Consider the following 15,008-nt stretch of genomic DNA (forward strand, 5'->3'; position numbering starts at 1 on the left):
CTGTCCCCCTCCTTCCTCCTTCCATCTTCCCCTTTCTCTCCTTTTTTCCACCCTGCCCTCTCCCTCCACCCCCTCCTCTCCCAAGTCTGAGAGCCAGAGCTCCCAATCTTTGTCCTGAAGTCACTATCTCGAGAAGTCCTGAAGAGCACGGTCGGGTTTTGGTCTGGTACTTGGCCAGCGGGCAGGAGCTTGGTCTCCACCGGCCACAACAATCCTCCGGATTTTGCATGGTCTTTCCGAAGCAAAAGCTTTTATCTGGGCCTACAGGGCTTGGCTTTATGGTTCATTACTGTCATCCATCAATTCGCCCAATTTCCATTATTAACCCATCTAGAACCACACGAACCACATTAAACTTGACACGGGTTGATCTGGCGTCTGGAGGCCCAGCTGACTCAATGGGCGAGCCTTGGAGAAGGGTGAGGCTCTGGGAGCGACTCCCCGGAACCCACGCACACCCGCAGCCCTCGTGCGCGGGAGTCCTCCGCGCGGCAGCTCTCGGACGCTCCAGCCTGTGCCCGGCCCGGAGCAGGCTCCGGCAGCGCTGTCGCTTTAAGAGAGGGGCGGGGCCCCGGTACTGGCAAGGCAGGGCCGGCCCACAGGGCTCCTTTTCCTTTTTGATCCATTCAAAAATTACTCATTGCAAATTCCCGGACCGCGAGGAGCAGAGAAGGAAGGGGGCGGAGGAGAGAGGGCCGCTGCCGGCGCCGCGCTGGGGGCACCCGGGGGCCCGAGCAGCTGACGGGGGGTCCGGCCCAAGCAGCCCGCGGGCCGCCCTGGCTCCGGTGGCCTCACCAGGAAGCGTCAGTCTCGACTCTGGGGAAGCTCCGAGCGCCGCCTCCGTCGCCGCCTCCCGCCCGGCGCCGGGTCCCCGAGCCCCCTTCCCTGCTCCCTCCCGGACGCTCGGGCTCGGGTGCTTTCCCCGGCGATGGCTGGCCGCTGAGCCATGGCTCAGTACGGCCACCCCGGCCCGCTCGGCATGGCTGCGAGAGAGGAGCTGTACAGCAAAGTCACCCCGCGGAGGAGCCGCCAGCAGCGCCCGGGCACCATCAAGCATGGATCGGCGCTGGACGTGCTGCTCTCCATGGGCTTCCCCAGAGCCCGCGCGTAAGTGGCGGGGCTCGCGCCCCTCGCGCCCCACGCGGCCGGCCCTCGGCTTCGCTCCGGCTCGCCTCCCGGCGCCGGCCGGCCGGACGGCGCGCTCCCCGCTGCCCACCACCTGCTGGGGCAGGACCGGCGCGCGGGCGGCCCGGGACTCGGCCCCTCGCGGCGCGGGTGCCGGGGCAGGCGCGGCGGGGAGCGTTGGGCGGGCGAGGGCGCCTGCCGGGGGTGCAGAAGGTGAGGCGCCCCTCCGGGCGAGGGCACCGGGGTCGGCTCCCAGGTACCGTGCCCGGCGGGCGGCCCCCGTGGTGGGGCTATGCGGGTGTCTCGCCGGCTCCCCGAGGTCTCCGGCGCCTGGCTCCCGGGGGAGGCGGAGCCCAGCGAGGATTCGGGCACCCTCTGGATCCGGAACGCGGGGCTGGTTTAGGATCCTCTCCGCTGGCTGGGAAGGGGCAAGGGACCTCGGGGCGGAGGGGTCGGCGCTCTCACTGCAGCGGCTTCCTGCTCCGGATGTCGCTCTCGGGTTCGGTCTCCCTCCGGAGTAGGAGGAGCGGGAGCGTGGGTGTTGCTGCGTGTTCATTGATAGGGAGGATGGAATGAGGAGAAGCGATTCCTCCTGGGGACCTGGGTTCTCGTCAGTGGTGACGGCAGCGCGGAAATCTGTGGGTGCCTGAGAGTAAGGAGGGGAGCTGTCTTCCCTTATCCTTCTAACCCTTGGAGGGCGGAGTGGGGAAGGGCCGAGAGAGCGCAGGTGGCAGTCCCTGCAGCCCGCTGGGAAGAGGCCTGGCCGCCTGCACAAGGCAATGGCAGCAGGAGTCTTTTTCAGCTGGCCAACCAAGACCGTGGGGCTGGAACCCTTCCTAGGAGGAAACCAAGGCCGGGCGGCCAGGCCCTTCTCCTTCGGTTAATTTCTAGCGTGCAGAATTCTTCGGTGGGGGTACAGGGCCAGCGATCCTGTGGGGGCGCTGCTTCTTTGAATGACATCACCTGAATGGGAGAGTTGGGCAAACTTTATGGGGAAGGGCCAAGTTAATGAAAAAAACATCTTTCTCCCCCCTTTTTTCAGGTGGCAAGTCTAGGTAACCCTTCCCCAGCCTTTGGGCAAACCTTCCCTACTCTATTCTTTACTAACTTGGCTGTGACCTTGTAACCAAAGCACACCCCTGGTTTTATCTTTTATCCACCCAGCCCGTTGGGACAGAAAGTCAGGAAAGTGGGCTTTGGGAAGTCAGGAAATACATTGACGTTTTTTGACTGGGGTTGACTTCCAAGCGATGAAGCTCCAGTTCCTGATGCCAGAGTTAACAGAGAAAATGGGAGGCTTTGCAGGGCCACATCAGGTGTGGATGCTGCAAGTTGTGTCCTTATTCTGGTGGATGGCTGTGCACACCTTCCTTAAGCAAGGCGAGGTAGAGGCTGGGGAGTCTTTTGGGCAGGGCTGCAGAATTAGCATAGGACCCAGCATCTAGGCCAGCATTAAGGACCTAAGTAGCTCAGTTAAGAGAAGAAATACTTAAACTGAACTCCTCAGACTGTCATGTTTGCTATTCACACCTGCTTTAAAGGGGCGTCTTTTCTTCCTGGGCTGGGTCCAGGTGGTCTTGTCCATGTCCCAACAGATTAGGATGATGGTCTAATTTTGGCCGGTTCAACCCCTGAGATCTCCTCATAGCGAGCATTTATGGAGTACTTAGGATATAGACTCTAACAGGCACTTGACCTTTCCTAACCATTGTATCCTCCTAGCAACACACTGAGGAATGTAACACGTATGCTCATCTTATGCATTTAGAAACAGAGGCTTAGTCACCTTATGTAACTTGCTCAGAGTTACAACACTAAGCAGTAAGGCTGGGATTCAAACCCTCAGGGGGTCTGCTTAACCTCACCTCCAGAGCCCAAGCACCAGGAGTTAATGTAAGTGCCATGCTTAGTGCATGTCAGGCTTAGTGCCTGGCATGCAGTGGGTGATGATTAGGTGTTAGCTGCTCTATTAGTTTCTGCTGCCACTGTAACAAATGACCACAGTCTGGCTGGCTTGAAACAACAGAAGTGTATTTTCTCCTAGCTCTGGAGGCAAGAAGCCCTGAATCAGTGTCACTAGGCTGAAATCGAGGTGTCGGGAGGGCGGGGATTACTTTGGAAGTTCCAGGGGAGAATCCGTTCCTTGCCTCACGCATGTCTTTGGCTGCTGGCTTCGGTTGGCTTGTGGCTACATCACCTGGACCTGGGAATGGAAGGTTGCATTGCCTTGCTGGTGGTGTCAAAACTCCCTCTGCCTCTTTCCTGCAAAGTCACTAGTGATGGCTCTTAGGGCCTCTCCAGATCATTCAGGAAAGCCTTCCCAGGATCAGCCGTCTCAGGATCCTTTATCACATCTGCGAGATCTTTTTTTCCCCCTTTTTTTCTTTTATTTTTACTGTAAGGTAATATTCATGGTTCCAGGGATTAGGACTTAGAGAGCTTTTGGGGAGCCATTATTCAGCCCATCACAGCTCCTAGTATTATGACTAGCACTGCCTCTTTTTACTGAACAGGTGATGAAGGGGGTCCTAATGGAACAGCCTGGCCAGGAGGGGAGTTGGCTTTTCTGTTCCATCTCCATCAGATTCCTTGCTCGGGAGGAGGTGGAGCCCTTGGCTGTCCCCTGATCTAGTGCTACTTTCTCTGGGCTGCTGATGAGAAGACAGAGAGCGAGGGCAATGGGCTTAGCTTCTGAGCAGCCTCCTTCTTGGGCCTTAGGCCTGGAGGAAAGGGCATGAAGAAATTGCAGACAGGAGGGAGCGGTGATGGTTTTCAGGGTTCTGGGAGATGTGGCTGGGATGCCTCAAGGAGGAATGAGAGAGATATTTGGAACATGGCCCTTTGGAGAGACTGGTGGTAGCCAAGGCCGACAGCTCTGGTTTCCCCATTGTGTGTAACTGAGTCTGGCATCGTGCAGCAGCAAGAGGAGACCTTCCACATGGCTCTGGGTGAGCCGGCAGAGAGCTCGGGCCAGCAAGGCCCAGGTCCCATTCCAGACGTGCTGTGCTGTGGTCTTGGATAAGTCACCTAACCCCTCGGGGCCTCACTGCCTCCCTCTGAGAGGTACGGGAGTAATTAGTGCTCGCTGTTAACTGCCCGACAGAGCTAAGGGAGAGCAGTAGGAGTACTGGGCCAGCTGGGTGACCTCAGGGTATGTTCCTTCTTACCATGTTTTTTCCATCTCACCCCATTACCTTCAGTCCACAAACACTGCTGTAGAAGGACCTGACATAGAAAGGACTAAGTAGCAGCAATTTTTCGGGGTGTCTGTGTGTGTGTGCACCAGGTTAGGAGGTGTTAGGGAAGCCTTCGTTAGGAAACCTTCAAGGGTCCAAAATGGCCTTATCCCTCCTCCTCCCCCATACACAGTAGCTCTTCTAAACGTTCCTATTCCAAAGGTTCTAAAAAGAATGGTCCCTGGGTGCCTGGGTGGCTCAGTGGGTTGAGCCGCTGCCTTCGGCTCAGGTCATGATCCCAGGGTCCTGGGATCGAGTCCCGCATCGGGCTCTCTGCTCAGCAGGGAGCCTGCTTCCCTTCCTCTCTCTCTGCCTGCCTCTCTGCCTACTTGTGATCTCTGTCTGTCAAATAAATAAATACAATCTTTAAAAAAAAAAAAATGGTCCCTATTGCTCACGACTGGAGCGAGGCTGGTGGGAAGGCAAAGGAACGGTGCGCTGAGCAAAGGCCTGGGGGAAGGGCATGCCTGGGGGCCAGGAGGGAAGGCAGACCCAGAACTCTGTGGTGGAGGGGAGACTGTTGCTTTGCTACTTGATTTCACACCCTCCCCTTCTGGCCTCTATGGTTAGAGGAGGAGCAAGGCTCTTATCTCTTATCTCTTCTGCAGCTTGAGGCTAAGGGTAGGAGCATCACCTCACCATTGAATCTGAGGGTTCTTTGCTGATACACCTCTGACCTTTAATTTTGTTTTGGTTGGGTCTGTTGGAGGCTGCCTGTGGCCAGAGCTCTGTCTCTAGCAAATGGCTTTAATGTTTGCTGATGATGGAGAGACAACAGGCTTGCAAAAGGACGCGGTGGCAGGGGTTCCATGGCCCAGCACTTGTCCAGCTTCTGACTGAGGAAGCTGTCGGGCCTTCCCTTTTCCTCAGCATTCCTCATCAGCTTCTACACCCAGCAACACCTGTCCTGTGTGGCGCACGAGGCTTTGTGAAGGCTTTTTTCCTGCACGGGCAGGAAAGGACTTAGAGTAGTTGAAAATATAATCTGGACACCAGACAGAGAGGATTACGGTTTTATTGTATTGACTGGATGAACAAGATGCTAGGTGGTTGCTGGTTGAAGTCTCCAGCATAGACCTACCTGGGCTCTCAGGTTGTCCTTTTTTGCTACGGGGAATATTTGAACAATGCCTACCTAGTCAAAGAGCAGGATCGTGGAGGAAGGAAAGAGCTGGGATAAGCACCTTGGACTTGGCTTTGGATAGTGAGCTGCATTAGCTATGCTTCGCCGCCCAAAGATAAAAGGCCCTCAGAGCTGCCTTCACATGGAATTGAGAGGCACCTTGCGCCGCCTGTGAATTAAAGTATCCAGTTTCTCTGGCCTTCTCCAGCTTTCCTGGGGGTTGACATTGGATCCCGTGGAAGTCCTTGGTCAACTCAGTGTCTCCGAGTCATGGCCGATTCTGTAGCTGCTTTCCCTGGGGTCCTGGGGTAGAGAGAGGACACCAATGGTGGGTGCCCCGGAGCTGAAGGGATCTTCTTGGTGGGCAGAGTAAAGGACTTGAAGTTACCCATCATCTCCGCGCACCCATACCACAGTCCTCTACGTCTGTTATTTTGCTGTCGGAAAATTGCTCTCACGTGCGCCAAACAACCCTCTTGATTGGCACAGCCGTCCCATGAGGCAAAGCTTGGGGTGACAGCCTCGTTTTAAAGATGACGAGGCTTGAGGCTCGGAGGAGCTCGGGCACTTGACCTGGGTCCGGCCCCGTTGCCCTGAGAGTCTTGAGCTCAACCTGCAAGTCCAGCGACCTTCCCAGGCTGCACACGGGCCCTGGTTCCAAAGGGAAGACTTCGACACACATTTTTATTTTCTACTATTGAGGTATCATTTATGTACCTGAAACTAAATCTGTTTATGGATTGATCAGTTTTGTCAAAAGCGTACCCCCGTGGCATCACCACCACAAGACCCGGCACTTACCTGTCACCCCCAAAAGGTTCCTCGTTCCCCTTTCCACCCTCTGCCTGGGAAACCCACCTGCTTTCTGTCGTTATAGATTAGCTTGCATTTTCCAGATCTACACAGAGCGGGAGTCCCACAGTGTACCCTCTCGTGCCTGCCTGGCTTCTTCCCTTCGGCATATTTTGGAGACTTCCGTGGTGCTGCGTGAATCAGTAGTTCATCTCCTCGTGTTGCTAGCAGACAGCGGTGGGTTTGAAATGACCGGTAACGCGATTACAGCCCCTCCGCACAGACCTTCTGCAGAACTTCCGCTGCGCCCTGGAAATAGTACCGCGGGTTTCCAGATCCCTTTAGAGATGGCGAAGCAGATTGATATGCATGATCACTGTCAAGTCTCAGACCTTGAGAGTGTCTACTAAGGTTTGGAAGAGTGAGTGCCACAGAGAGTGATGAGGGTCCTGCTTTGTGACTCTGTCCTGTCACCCCACCCCGCCCCCTGCCCTCCACTGCCTCAAACTCCAGCTGCTTTTCACCAAGGGCGTGGGCACTCGTTCTCAGAGCTAAACGCTTGGCTTTTCAGAGAAGCCACATGCAAGCCTAGGGGACTCTGTGTCTCCCACCAGCTCTCCTCTGGCCAGTGACAGGGGCGGCAGAGGGATTGATGGCAGCAACATCCCCTGCCTGCGTGTGTGTGATGGGGTGTCCCACTGCTTGGGCAGCAAGGCACGGAAGAGACCCCAGCATTGGCTGCCCGAGACACAGAAGTCTAGCCTGCAACTGGTCAGGCAGCCGGGACACGTTGGGCAAGTGGCTGGAAGTGCCATGCTTTCATTTCCTAGCCAGGAAAATGTTGCTAGTAGTAGTCCTTACCTCGAAGGGCTACTGTAAAGGCAAGCGGTGCCATTCCATGCCCATGGCCACGGAGTCTGTGGCATCCGGTGAGCCCTCAGTGAAGATGGGGACGGTCGTGCTACTGCATTGGTGATTCTGTTCTGCTCGGCTCCTTTGTGGGCTGTCTCCAGGGTTCAGCTCCCCACTCCTCATGGCACGGAGTCGTGAGTAGGAGGTAGGGGCTGTGCCTTCCCTCAGCCCTTGGGTTCTGTTCCCTGGCACCTCTTTCTGCAGAGTGCCCTGAGGGGGGCAAGGCAGAGGAGAAGCAGACCTGGGGCACAGCCAGCGCTGCCCCCAGCGCCGCCCCATCTGCGGATTATAATAAATGGCCCGGGCTGGGGATATGCTGGAGCGCCAGATGGCTGTCTTCTGATTAGCCTCACATGGAATCAGACTCCATCCCTGGAAAGAGAGAGAGGAAAAAAATCTCACTCAAGAGTGTGCTTCTCTGCCCGGAGATGGGCACAGTCCCTGCAGGTTGGAGCGGCTGCTGGAGAGGAAGATGCCTGCGGTCCCCATCAGGGCTGACAGCTCTTGTCTTCTTCATTGGAGGATTTTCCCAGGGGCCACTGGGTGTCACCCAGAGGCTTGTGGGAGAATGTCCCTGGAGGATGGACGGATAGATGGAGCAGGGGCCTCTGCCCTCCAGACCTTCCATTGGGGTTCAGGATTATGTGATAGGACATCTCCTTTCTTGTCAGCCCCTCTCGCTCACACCCCCCGTTTTTCCTGATGGCTTTGCCAGCATGTTCTTGGCCTCCTCCTGTTTATGGGGGTGAGTCCTCTTGGGAAGGCCTCCGATGAACATCCAGAAATTGTCTGAGTTCTTGCTAGGTGCATGGTATCCTACTAAATTCTGTGCCGTTCTCAGCAGGAAAAGATGAATGCCAAGTTTCACCACCTGGCACTCTGAAGTCAGCTGTCGGAGGCAGCCTGGGACTCTCTCTAGCTGGCTGAACAACCCTCCACAATGACCCTCCAGGGAGCAGGTGTACTTTTTCTGGGTGTGGGGAACAACACTTTACAGATAGTGTGAAGGTTCTGCACTCAGTTCCCACCCCACCGGTAGCCCCGTGATAATGGAAAGCAAATTCAGCTTTCCTTTCTTTCAGACCCTGGCTTTGAGCTCTTGCTCTGCTCTTGCTTATCGGCTATTTGAGTTCACACCCATCTCCATCTTTTCCCAGGGCCTCAGTCTTCCCAGCTGTAAATGGGGTTGAAGTCAACCACATCTCATGCATTCTGGGGCCCCGCGGGTGTCATGGACCCATGGTTTTGGACAACACAGGGTGTTTTCACTGTGTCTGCTATGCTTTTCTGTTTTTGTTTTGTTTTATTTTCCTCAGTCCCTTACTGTCAAATTCTTCTCCCTTTAAAGAAAACCCTTCAGGACTGCCCATTGATATTCTAGAGAGTGAATAAGCAGAAAGAATGATAGCAGCCAATTACAATGGGGAGGGGGAGGGCCATTTAAGTAGGATACAATGGTATAATTTTCAAATTGGTACGAAATGTGCTTTCTTGCATAAAACAGCCAGAGTGCTGGTTGAATGAAAGAGGAGGTTAGTGCCTTGAGCCCCGCCCCTGGGGAAACAAATGGCTCTGGGCACCTTTTTAATTAAAGGGGCACCTTCCCTTCTGGAAGTCACCAGCTGCTTGTGTAACAATTCACACTGTGCTCCGTTGCCCCAGTGGAAGCACGAGCATTCTCGTACAGAAAGCAGCAGTGGCAGTGAACTCCACCAAGACGAGGGCTGTTGCCACACACAGTGGGAAGCTGGAAGAAACACCAGCAGAGAGCAGCTCCCAGCCGTCTGGAAAATGCCGAGAGGAAGCTGGTAGCACAGATGGCCAGAGGCAGCCGAACATTTCAGATTTCTGTTCAGGTGTTGCGGATTCAGCCTTCTCTATGAATCAGGTGGCAGGTTTGTTTAGAATCCTGCTTCTGGGTTGACTATGTCCCATTCAAAAATATTGACTGTGAGCATTGACCCTCTAAATGTTTCTTCTCCGATCTCAGGTAAGAAGCACTTTCGGAGCAGGGAAGAAATCTGCCCCGATGGTTGCTTTTGTGTACAGTCTTGTTGAAACACAGACGCACGCTCCGAACAGCATGGAGTGGCTGGAGTTCTGAATCCGTGACATCGCCTACGTCATCCCTTAACCAGCCTGTCCTTGAGTTGACTGTGGACGCAGCATGTGTCTGCTTTCTGCCTAAGCAAATCTCACCCACCCTGGGGAACTCGTTCAATCACAACGCATTTGGCTTCTCTTCCCTGAGCTTCCCTTTACCCCTACACCCTGCCCCTCCTCCCCGCCTCCCTTCTTCTCTCTTCCTCTCCCTTTCTTTTCTGGTCTCTTCTCCCTCAAGCCTTGTTAGGCTTCGCCCTGTGAAGCAGGCAGGGAAGAGACAGGGTCATCCCTAGATTACCTGCAAAGATCCCAAGTCCTTTGTCTAAGGTCTGCAGCCACTTATGCACCTGGTATTTTTTTTCCCCGCTTCGGGGCCTCTTCTGATATATCCTGACAAATGAAATCTGGAGAACAAGACAAGAAGAGAGAAAACAAAAACAAAAACAAACACCATATGGTTTTACATATAGATAGAATCTAAAAAAAGCAAACAAACAAAACAAAACAAATGAATAAACAAACAAACAAAAAGCAGAAACAGGTCCATCAATACGGAGAACAAGAGTGATGGTTGCCAAGGGTGGGGGGATGGGCAAAACAGGTCAAGGGGAGTGGGAGGTACAGGCCCCCAGTTCCGGAATGAATGAGTCACAGGAATAGAAGGCACAGCATAGGGAATATAGTCAAAGGTTCCACACACAGTAGTGTTGTATATGACTGATGGTAGCCACACTCACGGTTGGGGGTGGGCACAGTGTTCCATAAAGTCTTGCCAAATTACTCTGTTGTGCAGCTGAAACCACTATAACATTGTGTGTCAACTAGACTGCAATGAAATTTAAAAAACAACAATCCAGTATCGCATATGTGTTCTCTCCATCAAACGTTTCCTTGGTAATGCCAACTTTGTGTGCGTGTGTACACTTCACCCCGTGTTTATGGACAACTGTGCTAGCCTATTCTAACAAGAGTTAGGAGGAGGACAGAGCATCATTATATATATAACATACATATATAAGACATGAGTATATATTAATTATATATATATTATATACATATAAAATCTCTGCCCTCAGGACCTGGCAGTCTAGTGTGGAAGACAGACAATTATGCTAACGTGTGACCTGTGCGCTGGCAGAGGTAGATGCAGGTTGTAGGTGAGGAGGTGAGGAGGGTTGGTAACCAGACAGGGAGCCCTGAAGGGAATTCAGGGTGTGAACAAGATGGCGTCAGAACCCTTCAGTTTGAGAGGTGGGAGTTTGGGAAGATCAGTAGACCGTTTGAATGATTTCATACCACACCACAAGGGAAGATAGAAGCAGATTTTAATCTAAACTTGGGTCTCTTGACTCACTCTGCTCATCACTCTCCCACCCTCTCCCTCTCTGTCACCATCTAGCCAGAAGGAAAAGAAAACATGTTGGCTACCAAAAGAGCTGACCCATAGTAGGGCCTGACTTTAGGTTTGACATTGTTTTGTTTACTCTTCTACTGGGCATTTACTGAGTGCCTGCTGTATGCCAGGAACTTGTTAGGAATGTGAAGTTTGTCTTCTCCAGGAGCTCAACTTGACTTCCTCAGGAGGGCAGGACATAGAAACCTGGAATGCAATATCACGATAACAATTATTGCTGTAGTCAAAGTTTGAAAAAACACATGTGGGACCACAGAAAAAACAATTAGAGTAACTTGAGAAGGTTGAGGAAAGCAGAGGAGGTGATAATTAAGGCAGACCTTAAATAATGAGGAGAGCTTTTCTTGGCGGAGAGGAGGGGAGGCATTCCAGTCAGAGAGAACAGCTTGACTTCGGAGCCAGCCGCCCCGGGGGCTGGGATTGGTGGGAAGGAGACAGAGAGGTAGTGAGAGGTGAGACGGAGAAATTTGTTGGGACCAGACTGTTTGCTGGAGGTTGTAGCAGAAGGCCTGGCAGTAGGTGTAAAGAACAGGCAGAGTGAAAAGGAAAGGAAAGAAGCCAACCCCCAGGGATAGTATTGTTGGGGACCAGCTGGTGGGTAGAGAAGAAAGGATGTGAAGGAAGCTAAGGGGGACGGTTCAAGAGGCAGGAAAAGAACAAAATGACAGGTGTCATGGAAGAAGGCAGGGGAGAAGAGAATTTCATGACAAAACTGAGGTCAACGAAATATTCCATTCCCTTTCCAATGCCCAAGTCAGTAAAGTTGGTTGTGAATGAGGTGTTCCCGGATGGAGATTCCAAAGCCTCTCTGTGGGGTTTCCAGTAATCCTCTCCAGCACCCCCAGACTCCTGAGGATCAGGACCCCGGGATTCTTCCCTACCCTCTGACAGCCCTTACCTCAGACATCTAGAATCTTCTTTCTGAAACTGACGCAGCTGACTGAGATCTGACTGTGAGATCTAGATTCTAGAACATCCATCTAGATATAAGAATCATCTTTGCTTTAGAATTCCCTCACTTCTAGAGATTGTATGTGCTCTCCCATCCATACCTCGGTACCCGGCCTCACCCATCCGTATCTGCACTTAGCTGCCCTCACTGGAAACCATGCCGAGATCACCAGAGGATCCTTGCCAGAGTGACCCTTCCCTCATTACTCAACGCCTCTTTCCTGGTGGTTGCTGCATGCTGGTCAATGTGTTAGGTACTGTGGATAAAGCATTGAGAAACCTACTCAGCTCTTCTTTGCTTTGGTCTCTGACTGAGATCTCAGCCCTCCATGCACTAAGCTCATTTTCTCTAATTTCTTCTCTCCAGTAAGCTCCTGCCACCACCACCTCTCTATTAGAAAGAGCTCACCAAGGAATGCCCAGGGATCTATGCTCTGTCTGTAAGACATCAGGATTCATGGGGTGGCCAGTGGTCAGGGACCAGAGCACCTTCCGTGACCCCGAGGGAAGGTGTTGTGCAGTCTTCAAAGTCACTGCAAGTTGTCCTACACACACGGGCCCACCTGCACTCACCTACAACCTGAACACGAGTGGGGCTGTATGGAATATGAATGGATGATGGCTTTATTGGGTGCTCTGGAAGGAAAGGCTAGAGGAAAGAAGAGGGAGAAAGAAACAATCAGAAGACCTTGGAGTGGGGGTACCCGAATCAAGGTTGAAGAGAGTACATTTACCCCCAAAGAATGGGAAGTTGTACTTTACGTGGTAGGTTTTATGTTTGTGGGCATTGAATTTCTGAGCGTTGGTGGATGTGGACAATGTTAGCACAGGGTAATACATGGTTTTAAGTTTAGGACATTTGGTGAGTGATAGTGGCTCTTCATGGGTTGCTAAAGGATGTGGAAATGAATGACATCTTTTTTTTTAAGATTTTATTTATTTATGTGACAGAGAGAGAGAGAGCACAAGCCAATGGAGCAGCAGGCAGAGGGAGAGGGAGAAGCAGCCTCACAGGGTTTGATCCCAGGTCCCTGAACTTAGACCACCCAGGAGCCCCATGAACAACTTCTTGAACAGAAACTTAGAGAGAGCTCTAGACGACAGAAAGTGTACGGAGATAGAGGTGTTCAAGAAGTATTGGTTATGGGGTGCCTGGGTGACTCAGTGGGTTAAGCCTCTCCTTCGGCTCAGGTCGTGGTCTCAGGGTCCTGGGATCGAGCCCTGAGTTGGGCTCCCTGCTCAGCGGGGAGCCTGCTTCCTTCCCTCTCTCTCTCTCTGCCTGCCTCTCTGCCTACTTGTGATCTCTCTCTGTGTGTCAAATAAATAAATAAAATCTTTATTTAAAAAAAAAAGAAGTATTAGTTATTATTCCCATCTTAGACTGTGCCTCGTATTTGACTTCATGACAGAGATCACTTTCCCTGGCTCGAGAGGCACACATGAGGCCTGGTAGGATTTGCTTCAGGGTGAAGAATCTCACGAAGGCTCCCGCCCTCCATCCAGGATGACTCCGGTGTCTTTGTTGAAACAGACTGTTCCTGCATGGAAAAGACCCATAGAGGTAGAATCTCAGAAATGTACAGCTAGCATTGCTGGTGGAACTTTTCCAGTCCAACTTCCTCTTTCTACATAGAACTAAAATGAGACAAACAAATGAAGTGACTTTTTCAAGACCACCAGCTGCTCAGTGACAGAAGCAGACCCAAGAAGCTCTGCCTCCAAGAAGGAGATTGCTAACAAGGCTTTTGGGCTCTGTTTTCTAGAGGAACGGACTGGGCTGTTATCTTGATTAACCCTTTCACAGTTTCTCTGCCTTTTCTTTCTTTCCCTTTGGCTGTCCTCCTTATCCGTGCCATGTGTTTATATCTCAGCCTGTGGAAGAAGCAGCTAATGTGTCTATGGCCAGTTGGAGAGGTCACCTCCGAGAAGGATGGGGGGAGGAGGGGAGGAGAGGAGGAGGAAGCGTCACACTGGTGATAGGGGCGGTGTGGGAGGGGACCGTTAGTTGTCTCAGTTACCCACCTCAGAGGGGAAGAACAAATGTTGCCTTCCACTACGGTGGAGGGAAGACTGGCTTTAGGGACAAAAGACTGGCTTCAAATTCTGAATCTGGCACTTTCTCAGGATGTGGTCTTGATTGAGTGTTTCGATGGGTTGGATGAATCAAAGTGAGGCCATGTATATACGAGCAATAAAAATCACAAAAGATCACGCACATGTAAAATGATACTACTGTTGTCAGGGGTTGGGTCCTGGTACTTTGAGGCTCTTCCAGAAAGCCTGTGATCTGCTGGTTTTGTGTGACATTTGCTGGGCCGTTCTAATCCTCCCTAACCAAGCTCTGCTGCTTCTGAGAGGCTAACGCTGTGAACGAGGAACATGAGGAACCCCTTGACAGGCTAGCCGCATCAAAGTGAACACTTCCCTCTGGAAGCTTAAATTTTCACTTCACCCTTTTTGGGAAGTAGGGAACGTGAGTCATAATGAGTTAGCAAGTGGCTTTTGTGAACAACAAGAGGTTTTGTGAAATACAGCACATGTGACCAAAGGCCTATGTAGTAGTTTCCTATTGCTACTCTAACAAACTTGTCATTACTTAAAACAACACCAATTTATTCTCTTTAACATCAGGAGATCAGAAGTCTAATGTGGGCATGATCCCTAAAATTGAGATGTCGATAGAGCTGTGCTCTTGCTGGAGGCTCGAGGAGGGAGCCTGTTCCCTTGACTTCGCCAGCTTCTAGAGTGTGCCTGTATTCCTTGGCTCATCGCCCCTTCCTCCTTCTACAGAAGGCACCCCTCCCACCTGGGCTTCCATCTGTCTCTGCCTTTCCTGCCTCACCATCTCCCTGAGAAAGACCCTACTGACTCCAGTGCTTCTGCTTAAGAGGCCAAGCTTAGTCACATCTGCAAAGTCCCTTCTGTCCTGGAAGGGAACGTATTCATAGGTTCTGGGGAGTAGGATGAGGGTATCTTTGGGAGCCATCATTCTTCTACCATGGCACGTGTGTGCATGTAACACTCTCGGTCTGCATGTCCTTTTAGTTTGTGATGTTTTTGCACAGGACAGACATCTACCAGGTCTCCTCATTAGCTTTTCTTATCCCTAACTCCTCACTGGTTGTCTCTTCGCCCTCACCATTCCAACCCAGCACTGAATATTCCTAGCTAACTTTCACCGAGTGCCTACTCTGTGCCCTGCAGTATTATAAAACATGACATGTGCATTATTTTGTTTATTCTTCATAACAATCTTATGAGATAGAAATTGTTATCATCCCCATTCTACAGATGAGAAAACTGAGGCACGGAAATTTTTGAGTCGCCCAAGACCACACAGCAAGTAAGTGGT

The 15,008-nt window shown here is 52.0% G+C and overlaps 1 protein-coding gene across 2 annotated transcripts in view; it reads left to right on the forward strand.

Annotated features, from left to right (window-relative positions):
- Positions 1-586: 586 nt before the first annotated feature.
- Positions 587-15,008, forward strand: part of UBASH3B (ubiquitin associated and SH3 domain containing B) — a 139,418-nt gene continuing 124,996 nt past the window's right edge. For both annotated transcript variants that reach the window (XM_047691968.1, XM_047691967.1), the window contains exon 1: positions 587-1,107. In XM_047691968.1, coding sequence (XP_047547924.1) covers positions 1,056-1,107 — 52 coding nt within the window. In that variant the 5' untranslated portion in view covers positions 587-1,055. The remainder of the gene's footprint in view (positions 1,108-15,008) is intronic.

This window comes from Lutra lutra, chromosome 10, assembly GCF_902655055.1.
Source record: "Lutra lutra chromosome 10, mLutLut1.2, whole genome shotgun sequence".
In the NCBI taxonomy this organism is placed as follows: Eukaryota; Metazoa; Chordata; class Mammalia; order Carnivora; family Mustelidae; genus Lutra; species Lutra lutra.